This window comes from Thermobia domestica, chromosome 15, assembly GCF_964235325.1.
Source record: "Thermobia domestica chromosome 15, izTheDome1.hap1.1, whole genome shotgun sequence".
In the NCBI taxonomy this organism is placed as follows: Eukaryota; Metazoa; Arthropoda; class Insecta; order Zygentoma; family Lepismatidae; genus Thermobia; species Thermobia domestica.
Genome location: NC_137468.1, coordinates 407,074 through 424,033, shown reverse-complemented (window position 1 = coordinate 424,033; position 16,960 = coordinate 407,074). Strand labels below are relative to the sequence as shown.

The 16,960-nt window shown below is 33.2% G+C and overlaps 1 protein-coding gene across 4 annotated transcripts in view; it reads left to right on the top strand.

Annotated features, from left to right (window-relative positions):
• Nucleotides 1-15,877, top strand: part of LOC145672020 (uncharacterized) — a 39,911-nt gene extending 24,034 nt beyond the window's left edge. For all 4 annotated transcript variants that reach the window (XM_081741204.1, XM_081741205.1, XM_081741208.1 and 1 more), the window contains exon 3: nt 8,542-15,877. In XM_081741204.1, coding sequence (XP_081597330.1) covers nt 8,542-9,283 — 742 coding nt within the window. In that variant the 3' untranslated portion in view covers nt 9,284-15,877. The remainder of the gene's footprint in view (nt 1-8,541) is intronic.
• Nucleotides 15,878-16,960: the final 1,083 nt, after the last annotated feature.

Sequence of the window (16,960 nt, the reverse complement as noted above, 5' to 3'; positions counted from 1 at the left end):
TTAAAACACACTTGTTGCTGAATACTTATGTTTTTCAATACATGAAATGGAATTCACTAACATACTAAAATATTTGACAAGTTTCTAGTTTTTACCGATATTGTACGTGTTAGAAAAAATTAGAAATCAATACCAGTTGCTAATTTTTACTACTCTAGTAAATCATTTTTATTAAAATCATTTAATGTGTATTCACTTTTAGGAGAAAATAATTTTTCCAGCAAATTAATGTTGAAAACTAGATCATCAAAGAAAAGTATTTTATCATTTTACTAAAGTTATTCTAGTAGATTTTATACGTAAAGTGTTTTTCTGTATACCATTCTAATTTTGAAACGAACTATCATTTACTGAAAATAGTTTTTATAGAGCATTTTTTCAGTTCGGAACATTTAATATTCTTGTGTGCCATAGAAGTTAAGAATATCTCTTCAGGATAGTTTTTTATTATTAAAGAACAAATCTGAAATACATTTACTTAGTAACAAATATTTAATCAAGAATTATTGAATAACATGAGTACTTTCTGCTTATGATTAAAGCGGAACCAAACATGTAATCTCTGTCAAAGTTTCAACTTAAAATTATTCCTACTACTTACGGAAAATATATGAACAACTCTTCTATAACATATCTTGTAGAAAATGGAAATTAATTTTTTACGAAAAAAGTTTCAACTTCTAACATCAGAAAGAATTTGAGCAATTGATCAACAAAATAAATTGTTTGTAATTGTATGCTGTGAAAAGAAACTGACCAACTCTGAATCAGTTTAGATAGTGACATGCTTTTGTTCATCTACAAAAATGAATTGATAGCGTTTCACTTACATGTCTACGATCTCATCCGTGTTCTTGTTTCATATATAGATGATGAAATATTTGGTAGTGAAGTATTAAGTTCAGGTGAAGCAACATGTGAGTTCTGTGCATAAAGAAATTGAAACGCTGGCTCCTACTGTTTAATGCCTTTTAAACGCCATTATCCATTAAATATAGTATCAAATGATGTTTGCAAGCAGCACACAAGCCATACGGATGACAAGCCAGACAGTATGGCAAATAACATTAAAAGGTATGACAAATAAAAAAGTTTAAATTCGAGTGTTAAGACTATATGCTCCCATATTTTTTACCATTATGATTCTTCATGTAGAAGCTTGGTTTTGATTTTTACCCATATTGTTCTGTTTTGGTAGTCATGTTGTTTACTTAAGGTGGTCATTTATGATATTTTCATTATCATATATGTTTTTAACAAAAGTTTAACTCTTTCCAAAAAAATTTAAAGCTATTTAATTTGTTTCCTATATTCAACACATTCGGTCGCAAATTCGATTTTCAGTCGAATTATATGTCTTCACCATTTATCGATTTTTTAATGAAAACTTGAATAAATTAAATATCAGTGATGATAAATCAATATCGTTTTCTAATATCTACGAAACGAAATAACACGAAAATTCATTCAGACATGACATTAGGGCGTGTCATTTTGGGGGTGAAATATACTTTTTGCAATTTTTCATGATGAGGGTCTTAAAAGGATGGTTTTTTTAGGTATGAGATGTTCAAATCCACACTTAGTTTTGTGATTAAATTCCAGCTAGGTAAATCGATTTGAATTTGGCACAAGAGCAGTTTTCGGAATTTCATACTGAAATATTTTCGAAAATGCCATGCGATGCTATAATAAATTATTTTCCCGTAAAACAATTTACTAATCACCAAACATATTGATAAAGCTACAGGTACAATAAGAAAAAGTATATAACCAATATTTTGAAAAAAGCACTCAGTAAAATTTCTGTACACATAGACTTACGTATTGGAATATTGTATTTAGATTGCATTGGAGTTACCAAGAACAGAAAAAAAGCATTATTTTGATTACGAACTATTATATTTTATAATTGTTGCAGTAAAAACACGTAACATTCTCCATATTTGAAATGTGTATCTTCTGTTACGAATCTTAAGAAACGCATTTTTCATTGATTTTTAAAATACCACATTGGCAAACTACTTATTTTCAATCGTAATGAATTATTTTGTAAGTGCTGCATCATACAGTTCATACACTTCTTACTTGCTACTATACTATTACTATATATATGCTACATTTGTGTTACATTTTGTGATAAAGTTGCCCGTGTTTTACTTCATACAAATGTATTCAAGAAACAGTAATAATTAAGCAATACTATTAAAGCACAGGTTATTCACGAAACAAGTTTTTCTAAGTCCTGTTTTGATTCATTTTTGAACATCATCTGTTGACTTGCTTCTTGAACTATTGTACCCCTCACGTTTCTCATATGTATAGACTTTTCCTGCTGCCTCTTCCATTATCCGCCCAAGGTTTATGAGATCTTTGCCATTAAGTCTATGTTTAGAAACTCACAAATGACAGTCTATGTGCCATGGTCAACCATCTTGAATGACTGACTGGACCAATTTCAAGCAACGCCATATTCCGCGGAAATTTTCCAGAGTGAATGGCCTGTGTAATCCTATATCCATATGCTTGATCTGTGTATAAATCTTTTACAATATTTTCATTCAGCGCATTAAGAGGTCTCCAATTGGGGATTTTTTGGAATGAAGGATCGATTTCAAGTTCAGTAATTGCGTCTAGCATATTATCAGTAATACCTTTCCACTGATTGTTCGACAAAGTTCTGCCATCCAATGTTGTGATTAAGTGTCGCAAAGGTAACTCGTTGGTGTGAAGAGCACACACTTCAACAATTTAACTTACGACCGAGTTTTACTTCTACTCAATGCATAGTACCACCTTCCCAACCAGTGTTGACGTTAGTAGAATCACCTCCAATTGCTTGTGAGATTTATCAATGCCTTTTTCCTTCGTAAAGTCTACAAGATTATCAGCAATAATTTCAGCTTGTTTTTTATTATCATAATCTGTCTGAGGAGTGAAATGATAAAGGTAGCGTCCACCTGGCTCGCTGCAAACAGAATACTGTAGTTGTCTTATAATCCCGGGAACTGGTGATTTGAATTTTCTGCTACCAGCATAACGTTTGTAATATCTTCACGGCCCTCAAAGAAGATGCAGTCGATTTTACCTTGCAGACAAAACTCATCAAATTCTTGACCCATGGATTTCATTATTTTTTCTTGTGTTCTCTTCACTTTATTGCTATCAATCACAAGTCTTTGGTTTTTGTCGGTGATCAAGCCAGCGTCCATAAGGGCCGCAGTAGATATGGCAGCTGTGGCACGCAAAGCCGACACCATACCTAACGCTCTGCATGGCAACATTACGTATTTGTAAAGTATCATATTTTGTTTTCTTCATAGTGGAAAGTGTGCTTGAATTTTGCAATTTGTTTTCATAATTTCCATCATCTTTATTTTGTGTTTCAGTTGTTTGTTTCTCAGTTTTCACTCTCAGAGATTTCATTTTGTACTGTTGAAATGTTTCCTTTACTTCTATCTCCATATTTACTAAATCGTCTCGTTTGCTCTTCTAAGCGTTGTCTCCTCAAGTACACTGGTAAACCAATCTGATATGGTCCAATAAAGCCAGTATTTTCCCGTTGTCCTTTAATGAAAATAAGTTCTTTCACAGGGATTTTCACCTCTTTGGGACAGGTACAGTAAATGTGTATTTCTTTTCTGCAACCAGCACGTTTGGATCAACTTAGTTCAGAGCACAAAACCGTTCTACACTTAAAATTGAGAATGTCAAATCTTGAAACAAAGATCTCTTTCACATCTAACTTTCCTCTCCCAAGAGAAATGTTCCTTGCATGCACCCAACTTTTCTGGGTCTTATTTAAAATGGTAACTCGTGAATTTATCGCTGGGACAACGAAAAAATTGTTTGCTCTTCTCCACTTCTCAAGCATTTGGGGGTAAATGTCTTTGGCAAGACGGGCTAAGGAATAGTTTCGGTTGTAGAATAGTTTGCTCCCTTATCAGTAAACCACACCTGAGAACATCACGTAATGTTGGAAGTTCAGAGAGTAACAATTCTCTGCGGGTTCCAATCAAATTACTCATAAGCGTAAATGTATTACATATTGTTTTCGTCTTAGAAGTCATTGTAAAGAAACCATGATGTTAACATTAAGACTAATTGAAAAGTTCAGACACTTAAGGCACAATCACTAACACAAAACGGATGTGCAATCGTCTAAAACTCTCTGATTTGATGCTCATAACTTCATATCACTGAAGCTTTCATAATAACTGAACACGTTGGCACCTGTGCAAGAAAATTGAAAGCATTATATCGAATTTAATGATTGTAGAATATAAATTTGACACAATATTAAAACTGTAACTCAAAAAGGTGCAAACAGATAAGACTAATCTCAAGAAGCAATTCTGTATTTCTGCTCTATCAATGAAATATCTGGCGCCATCTATAAACAACAAAAGTAAATTTGTAAAAAGAGCACGAAAATGACAAAACTTTTGCACTAAAATTTACCTAGCAAAACATTATATCTAATTAGTAAATATGTGCTTCGAAATACAAGGCCTGGTCTCAACTTTTTAGCACCCCTCATTTTAGGAATTTAAAAATTGAAAAAATCGACACGCCCTAACATGACATTGTGATTAAAGAAGAAATGAAGAAACAGACAAAGTTTTTATAACGACTAAGATGCCATCTCCATCCTGACATAAAATTACTTTACAACGTATAATAATAACAATACAATATGATTGATTTAAAATAACAGTATTAAATGCGAAAATGATATACATTTCCGATTTCTTTTCCTGAAGTTTCGCTAATATCGGTCAACCAGGAATACTTTACGCACCCGCCTTAAAATATATTTACAGGTAAATTAATGTAAGTAGAATTCCGGATTTGACACTCGACATTTTATGGATCATGAACTATCAAAATTTGTGCAGTTTATTTTCAGTTTTCTTTATCGTTTTTCTAGTCTATTAGGTAACAGGCTATTAGATCATGTTTCATTACCTGAAGCGGCAAAGAAAAAAGGGAGAAGAAGTTTCATTTCTTGCTACAAGTTCTCTAATAATTTCAGTATTGTACACTTAATCTAAGCTATTCCATTGATTCCTTAATTAGGTTGACTGATAAAGGAGAAAGGAAAGGACTGTAAAATAACTAACATCATTTTATTATTATTTTTCTTGTACGTTTTGGTAATGACTAAATAATAGATTAGAAATGTTATAAAGTGTGTAACATTCCACGAATCATATGTTATCCTTTCACTTACAAGCACACACGTTAACAGAAAGAAATGTTCGCGTATATCACACATTTTAGCTGTTATACTATTTTGAAGGGACTATGATGAAAGAATGTAATTAAAAGAATGTAGTTCTATTCAATAAAGAAATAATGGCGTATCTTTCTCCGTGGTGTAAAACTAGTATACCAAACTGCTCTTAAGGAATACATATGAATCATTTGAAGGGAACTTTTTTAATAATGAAATTGTTGAAACATATGGCCATGTTTATTGACTCCAATATACGTATGACATTATTGTGCATACTTAAAATGTTTGTGTTGTTTGACAAAGGACGTCAGATTTATTATGAACTATAATAACAATTTTAACTTATCAAATGATTTCCAAACCTGTTGCTATATTTTTAATTCATATACAAATTTTGACTTAAGTTACTTCAAAGTATTACTTAACTAAACCGTGTATTTTATTTTTCTTAAACATTCAACTTATAAGAATAAGAAGGATCAAAATTTTTGGCTGAGAACAATACAACACATATATTATTTGACAAAATTTTTATCTACACTATATATTTTCTGTATATTTAGAAAACGGAACTAGAACTAGAAAAGTAGTTTTTTCTAATGGATAAGGCATATCAGGTGGAAATATTAAATCGTCATTCAGTTTACTTATAATATCATTATTTGGTTGATATATCAGACAAATTTCAATACGTCGAGTCCCGTCTATTAGTTTAACAATGAATGCTTCATTCCATTAAGTAAGAAGCAAGAGACTACTTTTTTATTCCTCAAAGTAGTACAGTGTGGTTTGTTAAAGTTTCGTATTTCTGCATGGACAGCGATCTTTGTTAGTTACGTAACTTCTAGTGTAACGCGTTACTGAAAGTTTAAGTTTATTTTATCTGTCTACTTTATGTGGTAGTGTAATATAATTTAAATTTTCAATTAAGAATATTTCACTGAATCCCTGGTGCTATAAGTTGTTAACCTTGTTGCTTATTTTAGATGGCTGCAGTTCTAAGAATTTATATTACTTTAAACTTAGTGTAAACATTCTCAGCTTTTCTAAATATATGACAAAATCGAAAATTTGCTACATGAGATTTCACAACCGCCAATATTTGATTACAGCAACCCTGGCTTATGTAGAACTTTTCTATTATCGCATATTTAGGTACTTTCAACTGGAACATTGTAAGTAACTCGCTGTGTTAGGTCTCCAGAATAGTGAGAAAATAAATCACAAAACAAAATAAATAGAACTCAGAAATTTCTCTCAAATGACAATCGCAATATTCCAAAACCAATCATATATTAAGGATTTTCCAAAAGTGCTTTCCGTCTATAATGCAGACAAACTAGTATATGGCCCTTAAATTTCTGTTTAAAGCAGTACTAATTTGTAATGGAGAAAAATGAAGAAAACCTTCATGAAAACTCAATGAAGAAAAATTTTCAGTTCAACATATTTTTTAGTTCTCAAATATCACTAAAAAACTATATGTAATCAAATTCAGGAAACGAATAGTCCATATTTCTCCAAATAGTCGAAGTTTAAGCAATTATGAACAATAATTATGAACTTCAATCTGGCGTATTGAATACAATATGAAATATTAGCTGGTTAGTGATACAAATGTTGTAATAATCTAGTTTTTCTTTTTTTTCAAACTATCGGCTTTAAAAACGAATACTTCCAGTTCCTTGAAGTAAAATGTACAGAGTTGTTTTGAATGTTTAGAAAATATTTGTATCTCTTCGGAATGTAATATCCCAACTAATTAGGCCAAAATGAATTTCATTTTTTCACCTTTTCAAGTACGTTATTCCTTCAAGTCCCTCTTTCAATTTATTCCAGTGCGTATATGATCCTTTAAAGAAAGAGTTGCTTTTTTGAAATCAGACTGACACCTTTATTTCATCTAGTCACTTCTTGGTAATAATGTGAGTTTAGTTCGATTCAAATATACAAATTAACTCAAAACACTTTACAATTTGATGTAGGTTTAATTACTTGGTACAAATTCATTTTTTCTCAGTTATTATCAATTCCAATTTAGGAAAATGAATGTTAATTATTATTTATTTGTTCTCATTTGTGCTGAAAGAAAATAAGTTAAAAAAAGTATCCTTCATATCGTAAACTCTCAGTATTTGTAGTCTTTTAGTCGTACACCTCTTAATTTAATAAACAAATAAGATCGAAAACCATTTTTTAGGAGAGCAAATCAAAATCTCAATATTAACGATATCATTTTGGTAGCATTATCACTAGACACTTTCTTTTTAATAAGCCTTACAAATACACTGGTATGTATACGCTGAGACTGCTGCCAAGGAGATAAAAGGACACAGTCCTCAATAGAAATACAAATTAGTTGGGATTCCAAGCTTTATTGTCGAACTTTCGATAAAAATCCTTTACTCCCCAAACTAAACCTCGTTTTTCGTGTAAATTGAAACTTCTCGTAAAATTCTCAGTGTAACTCAGTGTAATTAAATGTCTAATTTCTCTGAAAATTTATATTATCCATATTTAAAGATATAATATTATTTCCTGGAAATGGAAAATTACGGTCAATTTGCGTAGGAACCAAAATTTATGCTAATATTAATTATCCTCACAGTCTGACCACTGTATATTTCCATTCTCTGTTTTTGCCTAGATGCTGACGTGCGCATTAAACCTCAATCTATGTTTCTTGTTTACCTCCAGAACAAGAACTATTATAACGTTAAAAGTTCTAAATTTCACAACTATTGTTGAATACTTTTTTGTTGTCTATAATTGGTTTTCTATTCTTGTTTTTTTAATTTCCCATTCTACTTGGTTACATTTCTCCTGTTATGTGTTATTTTCTAATTGTAACTTCAATGTGTGGATCATCTTTTCTAATTGCTTCATCTTTTTGAATTCTATTCATACTAATATATCATTTTCTATTCGTGGAATATAATGGTGACTTTTTTTTGCAGCTTAATATTCTTTAGTGTTTTTGTTTCTGATCTTTAATAATCTAATTAGTATTACAGTAGGTTATTAAAGCAATTCGAGTAGACCCTTCTAACTTATTACTGTAACATTTTGTGGTACCCTAAGTCTCTTGTTTTCCTTTCCCCGTTAGCTTTTTCTGTACTGTAAATCGTTGAATTTCGTTACAATGTTACATAATTTTACTACAGATAAATTTACTTACGTAGTTTTTACTTCGTGAATAGAAAAATATTATAGACTGTCTTAATTAAATCACGACCTATTCAACAAAAACTACAGTAGCGACTTTATGTATACGTCCTTTTGTTTTTTTTTTTCTTTTTCAGAAAACGAAATACTCGTGTTCCAGAGAAGAAAATATTTTCTCGTAGAATAAAACAGTCCCATATTTGCTGGGATTGCCACAAAGAATTCCCTCGAAGATCACATTTAGAAAGACACAATTTAATACATACAGGTGAAAAAAATCATACGTGCCAGGAATGTGGGAAAGCATTTGCTCGGATATCAAACTTACGAGAACACGCGCTAACGCATACAGGTGAGAAACCTTATATGTGTCAGGTGTGTAGCAAGGTATATGCTCAGAAATCAGGCTTGACATACCATATGTTAACACATACAGATGAAAAACTGCATATGTGCCACGCCTGTGAGAAGAGGTTTAACCGAAAATCAACTTTGATAAGACATATGGTAACACATACAGGTAATAAAGATCATATATGTCAGAAATGTGGAAAAGGATTTAGTCAAAGGTCAATTTTGGCAAGACATATGGTAACGCATACAGATGAGAAACCTTTTACCTGTAGAGAGTGTGGAAAAGGATTTACTCAGAATACAAGTTTAAGAAAGCACATGTTAATACATACAGGTCAGAAACCTTATATGTGTCAGGTGTGTGGAAAGGTATTTACCCAGAAATCAAATATGAAAATTCACATGTTAACGCATACAGGTGAAAAACCTCATAATTGCAACGTGTGTGGAAAAGGGTTTTGTCAAAAATCAAATTTGACAAAACACTTGCTAATTCACAGTGATGAGGAACATCGCGCATGTTAGTGAGTTCCAGAAACAGCATATCACCAGAGAGACGTAATTATCTGTAGTGTGCGTGTGCGTAGATATAGAATAATAAATGATTTTTGAGAAGGTTTGTTATCATATAGTTGATAAAACACATGCGGAAAATTTAAATTGTATAGGAAAGCGAATTTAAAACGGCAGAGATTTGCTTCATATTAAATTGTAAAAATGATCGTATTTAGGATTCTTACTGAAAGCGAACGTTAATAAAAACAAATCAGCAAATCAAATATACTATTGCGTGCTCTAAACTTTTCTCTTGAGTATAATTTATTTCGGGAGGCATATCTAAATCGTCGTTGTAGTGTGTTGAATAGATCCACTCGATAATCATATTATCTTACATGTAGATGTAAATATACGTTTGATAATATCTTCTTTCTCACCTCAACCATAGACTGGAGGGCAACACGGCAGTTTTGAAACTTTTCTCTCCCTGGGGAGAGCTGTTTATACTTTGATAAGGTTTCTTCTTCGTAACTGCATCTGGATATTCTATCCTTTGTCTTCCTCTTTCTGATGTTTCTTCTGCCATTCCCTCTGTCAACACGGCGATCCAATCGGAGTGCCAATTAAGATGACCAAGCTGTTTCTTCTTTTTCATGTTATCTTAATGTCATCCTTCACTAGCTTCCTTAAGTATATCTTCATTCATTTTGCTTTGTCCATGATATGAGCAGCATTCTCCTCCAACACCACATTTCAAATGCTTCCAGTTTGGATATTTCAGCTTTTGTAGTATAATTTTTAAAAATTTATTCATAACTTTGAAATAGCTTTGTTTATCAAATGCAAGTTTACATAATTTGTATTTAATAGTAATCCGTATATAAATCCGTGCAAAATAACAGGCAGGTTGACGTAAGGACCTAAACCCGTCCAGTCGTCAATGCGTACTCGATAGGTATTAAGTTTTGACTAGTAAGTTACTTAACTAGTGACCGCATTTCTACTAAAGTTTCCTCAGAAATGCAAGTAATATATCTTGTTGGAAGAAGGAACTGAATCCATGATACCAAAAGAGGAACTGGGGCAAAATTCATTTAAGAATAAAGATGTTATGTGCTGGAGGGAGGAGATGATACGTTTTATAAAATATAACAAAACCTTATTTGATAATATCTGCGTTATTTTGGTTACACAGATATTTTGCAAGGCGAATTACCATTTAGTTTTTCATATTTCCAATCATTGTGAGAGTTCATGTGTTTTGTGTTCCACTCGAAGCTGCAGATCCACGTTTCACATAGTTTAGATCCTAAATGGGACGCTATCAAGTAAATCCCATCAAGCGACTAGCCCTGAATTTAGGTATTATAAAAGGGTTAAAGGCGATATGTTTACCAGATGACTAAAATATTTTACATATCTTAAAATAGAAGAGAGATTTAATTCAGATAAATTTGAAGGAACAGCTCATACTTTATTTTGATCTGAAGGCTAATTATATAACGTAAATAGTGAAAAATACTTGTCATCTCCGAAAGACTGGTAATAAGAATTGCGGCGTAAACGAATTACAGCAATTTTATCTGTTGAAATTTGTATTTAAATTGCACTAAATTACAAGTATCCTCACCACTTCTACAAATGTACATAAAACTAACTTCTGCTTTTGAAATATTCACAAAACTAGCCACACTGACGTGTTGATTGCTATAGTTAAATGTATCGTGAAATATATGCTGGACACTACTGTTTTGAGTATAAAAAACAAGCACACGGAAAGAACTACATCAGGTAGTTCATGTTCGACATGACGAACACTACTGCCATCTATCGGACAAAAATTGTACGATGACGCAGGCGGAAACAAAAGAACATAAAAATGCAATAAAATGAAATATAGAAAACATTAAATGATTATCAAACATAGTCCCCCTTTGGAATACGAAGCATGAATTATAAACAAAATAACTTCCGTTTTTTCACTCGGAAGAGAAACTAACTTTGATAATGACCTCTTATAAGTCCCAGTATGTACGAACTAACACTACACGCACTAATCCATCCTTGCCTGGAAATACTTCTTTGACAATTCCTAACTTCCAAGAAAGTGAAGGTAAATTATTTTCTTTCAACAGCACCATAGTTCTAGGCTTAATATTGGGTAGAAGTGATGTCTATTTTTGACGCTGCTGTAAACTATGAAGATAGTCTTGTGATAATTTCTTCCAAATACACTGTTGGTACCTCTTGATTCGTTGCCAATAACTTAAGCGATGTTCATCACTAGTTAAACTTGATTCAGGAAAAGACGTAATAGGACCACTAATAAAAGAATGACCAGGAGTAAAAGATAACCTGAGTCTCATACGAATCTGTTAAAGCTATGAGAGGGCGAGAATTAAGACAAGCTTCTATCTGAAAGAGAAGCGTCAAGAATTCTTCGTATGTCAATACGGCATTGCCAGCTACTCTTCGAAGGTGATACTTCATAGATTTGACAGCACTCTCCCATAATCCACCAAATGAAGAGCCACATGGAGGTGAAAACTTCCATTCGAAATTTTCTTCTGCAAATTTCTGATACCTTTTGTTGAATTCTTGGAATATAATGTATAATTCTCTGAGCTTATTTTTTGCTCTCTGAAATGTAATGCCATTGTCACTGGTGATGGTCAAGCACTTTTCCTCTTCTGGATGTGAATCGACGAAGAGCCGCTATAAAAGCCATGGTCATGTGAAATCGGTAACTGATTCCAAATGAATGGCTCTTATAGACAAACATGTGAAAACAGCGACATACCATTTTGTGTTCTTGCTTCTTCAAGAACCCAATTTAATGTGGAAAGTTCGAGCATAATCAACGCCTTGGACTAACTTTTGTGTATGGTAATTGTCCCATTAATTGTGCTACTAAGAACTCAAAACGGTTGTATTGTAATGATGTATTACATGATTTTAGGTATTCAATATCTTTTTCGAATTGAAGACATGAGCAATTGAGGAGCAGCGTGCATTAATCTTCTATGCTCATGTTCAATTAAAAGACGAGTGAAATATCTTTTGGGATGTAAAACTATTTTATGCTTATTATTGAAGTCAAGATCATTATTTTCTAATCTACCGCTTACTCGAACAATATTTTCCTTATCAAAAAAAAAAAAAAAAAAAAAAAAGGTGCAATGTTCGCAACGAACTGTGCGTACAAACTTGTTCACGTTGAAGATTCTTGATATCTTGTGAAGAGTATGATTGCTGTCATCCGTGGTCTGTGTATCGTCTTGAATATCAGACCTTAAAAGTGGTCTACAATGTTTGCTTTTAGGATTTCTTGCGTTATGCATAAACCTTTTACATAATGCTATGACTTAATAGTCGAGCGAGTTTTGAAAATCATAAGAGAATTTCTTCAGATTGAATTTGAGACAGTATTGTATTAGTAAATGATTTATGATCTTCTTCTGGAATATTTTCAAAATCCTGAGTGACGTCTGGCAATGAAGAAGGCCAATGAGTAACTTGCTGCATGCCACTAAATTTGATTCTGCTGAACGTCTTTAGAAACGATTTCTCTTGAAATGAGATCTGCGGGATTATCTTGCGATAGAATATGTTTCCAATCGCTTGTATATGCTAGTTCCTGAATCTGTGATACACGGTTTGTAACGATGGGCTGGCAATGCGAGCCAAGCTAAAACTATTTTAGAATTTATTTAGAGATGAATGCTAGATACTGTTAGTCTCAATGTTGCTAATGTTTTGTTTATAACTTTCGCAAGAAGAACTGCACCACGTAATTCTAGTCTTTTCACTGAGCAATGGCAGTTGAGAGTAAAGTTTCTTCCACTAGTAAGTTAATACCATGGGAAGAAGTTGCTATGTTTACAACTGCGGAAGAAATAATTTATACTTAATCACTTCTGGAGGCAACCATCCAGGAAGCTCAAATATTCTTGCAATGATACTGGCAACACTGCGTTTCGTAGTCTGTCGAGATGAACGATTTTCATTTATATTAGCCAAGTTAACATTAATGAAAAATGTGTCAAAATTGGGATTCCGTGAAATTCCTAACGTCTTGATTCCTTTCGTGTGAAAGTGAATAAGTTTCCTTTAACGTTTTAGGAATGAGGTTTAACACTGTGACGTTATTGGAGCACCATTTTCTCAAAACAAACTCTCCTTTTTGTAGTAACCTTGTCAAGTCAATCTACATCTGAAGTTCATCTTGAACACTATCAGATCCGCCTACATAATTATCAATATAAAAATCACGTTCTAGTGCTTCAAAAGCACTGGGAAAGTTAATTGCTTCATCTTTTGCAACTGCGGCAAGCATCTTGTGGCAAGAAACGAACTTGAAGATAATCCGTATATTACTGTATCAAGAATGTAAACTAATATAGGATCATGATTAATTTCCTCCATCAAATGGATTGTAGAGATTGATGCCTTGGATGCATAGCCGATACATTTTAGCAATACCATCAACAAGAGCCACTTGATGAGTACGAAATTGAAGTACAATGGATACCAAATCTTCTTGTACTGTAGGATCTACCATTTGGATGCTATTTAACGATTCTCCACTTGTAGAGAGGCAAGATCCATCAAATACAGCATTTAATTTAGTTGTGCTTGAATCCTTAAATACACAATGATGAGGTATGAAGTACTTAACTACACTGTCCTTAGCCATTTCACTTAACGTACCAATGAGATGCATATGTCTTAATTGTTCATACTCATCCATAAAGGCGATGCAGTCTAGTTTCAGTTGAGACTCACAATTCAGTTTGCGTTCAAGTTGACGAAACCGTATGAGAGCTATCTGCAATGAATCACCAAGGGTGAACTTGTCTTTCTTCAATAGCAGACTACCCACATAACGTCCACTTAAATCACGAGTAGTGTTATTCTTAAAATGCTGTTCACAGGCTACTTCTTCAGGGGACAATAACTTCGTATGGAATTCTTCCAATTCTCAGAAACGCCGAAGTTGTTGGCTGAGATTGTGTTCGGATCTGATGAAGAACGTTAACGCCGAGTTGCTTCTGAATATCGGATATATCAGAATTAATGAAAGAAAAGTGTCCCTAAATGATATCCACTTTGTGTAAACACCGTGAAACACTGGTAAATCAATAGTCGGTAAGTTAACACTGGATGTGATACGTGAATCACGTTTCGGATCCTTAGGTTCTATAAATGCATTATGAGCATTAATGATAGCTTGCATGCGAGATTTTACGTCAAAATAAGTTTCTTCAATTGCTGCAAGCGCATCTTCCTCTTTACTAACATCTGATTGTAACCCAATGTCATCTAAAAATAACCCCTAATATAGACCACATAGTTTTCAGCTGTTCAATACTATGTTTTTGACTCAAATTGATTGACAAACGAGTATATTCTTGTTAATTAGCCTTTGTTTTACAAGTTTACATAGTTCAGTCATGATGACGCGGCTCTTACAATTAAACAAAATAATAGAATGCAAATGAACCAAAATATATTTACACACTCAGTAAATTTTAACTTGGAGTTGGCAACCCTGTTATCTTGTTTTGTGTAATGCAAGTGTAATTCATACATTCATGCTAGTACAAATTTTGAGCTGCTTGCTAGACTCAAATATACTAACAGATAGCTCGTGAATCGTAATTTAACTATTGTGCCGTGATGTTCCATCAGTTTGTAGTTCAGAACAATCTCTAAATACTCTTAAAATGAATGTGACAACTGGGGTTGAAACTGATCCTCAAGACGGTACTTAACTGTAAAAGTTATGGTTAAATTTAAATAAAATATTTCAATTGTGTGAGAATGACTAGTTGGGAGAAAGGTGAGAGAGAGAGCAAGGTTTAAACTATGAAACAAAGGATGAGTACTAGCCTAATAGTTCCGACGAGTCTGATGTCCTGGTCATCTGGGTTGACGAATGGTTTTCCTGGAGGAACCTGGATGCACTGGAGGAACCTGGATGAACCTGGATCCTGTTGAACTGCTAGGGGTGCCAAATTATCTTGTCACGGTGTGTCTTTAACGATGTTCTCTTTCATATCCATTCCACTAGTCAGGTGCTAACTCAAGCTGTGGCGATGAACCTACAGAATGGTATTCCCAAGACATGGAATTGGTTGTTCTACAATGATGCGATGTGCTTCTCACGACGATCCTGCACCTATCCAAACCTTGTGGCAAATACCCTGTGTGAACGTGTCCTCCGTGGTTTTATTCGACAGAAAACAATGACCTTTGTGAACAATGAACTAGAGAGCATCAGGCTAGGCTGAGGGTAATGCACGAGTACAAGGAAGAGAAACCAGTCTTGTGTTTATTGGTATCTTTTCGTAATGATGAAATACATGCTCATTCATACAACACAAGCTTTTCCTAATGAGTAAAAGTTTTGTCTTCATGGAGTTCAATGATACTTGTTGAAATTTAATTGGAAATAGAGCATAGTCTGATGAAATAATAAAAATTGAATTTAACAAATTACAATTATTCGTTACTTCACACTATTAACTAACATTAACTTGAACATGCCGTACAGGTAGACTTGAAGATAACACAAACTTTGTACGTTGCATCCTAAACATTATTTTGTTTTTTAAAATCAGTATAAATCAAATCAGCTGTTGCACGTGATACTATTTTAAAATTGTTGATAAACAAAGCAGGAGGGAGAAGAATAGCTGCTTTCTATCTCACACATCACAACTGCTGCGCTGGTTGAATGAAAGGAGGTTCCCTTGCTTGCTATTCTCACAAAACAAGAATGTTTGTAGCCGCTGCCTATTGCTGCGTAAATGTAGTAAAAGTAAACTCTTCCCAATTCTTTGATGCTCTGAAATTAAATAATTTAACAAATTGTTTTACTTTGAAACCTCGATGGGAACACAATACACTTCCACTATTGGGTTGCACTATGAATAAAGGCTGACAAGTCATCTAATTTGCGACTGAAACTGATCCTATAACGCAGTTTTTTCCACTAAATTATCCCGGCCTTCTGGCCCAAGATGTGTTCAACACATCTTTATTCATTCAATGCATCTGCTGCTTGTGCAGAAATATTGTTTTATTTACCATACACGCTGATTGGATTGAATGAATAAAGATGTGTTGAAATTTGTATTTAAACTGCACTAAATTACAATTATCTTCACCACTTCTACAAATGCACATAATGCACTTCTGCTTGTGAAATATTCAAAAAATGAATATACCAGAACACTGGCGTGTTAACTTGATTCCTAAATGTATCTTGAAATATATACTGTACGATGACGCAAGCAAAAACAAAAGAAGATAAAGTAATAAAAATAAAATATAAAAAAACATTAAATGATTATCAAACAACACTTTTTTCGAGACCGCAGTTTTCAACCTCAAAAATGTCCTCCGAAGTCTAACTGTTCCCTTGAGTAGTTACGCAAGAAATGAAACATGATGCTATTGGGAGAACTCGAATATGTTAAGGAGGTTGTGGCCACTGAGAAAACTAATAACTTGCATCTTTATTAAAAGTGTTCTTCCCAAACAGAATGTTATTAATTGAAGCCCAAGGTATCGGTAGTTTTTCTAATCAGAACAGTAATTTTCAACACGAATTCTTTTAGTCGTCAGGAAGAATCTTTTTTATTGCAGGGCAGCTATGCATGTAAATGTTATATTTCCCCATTTCTGATTGTTTTTTGA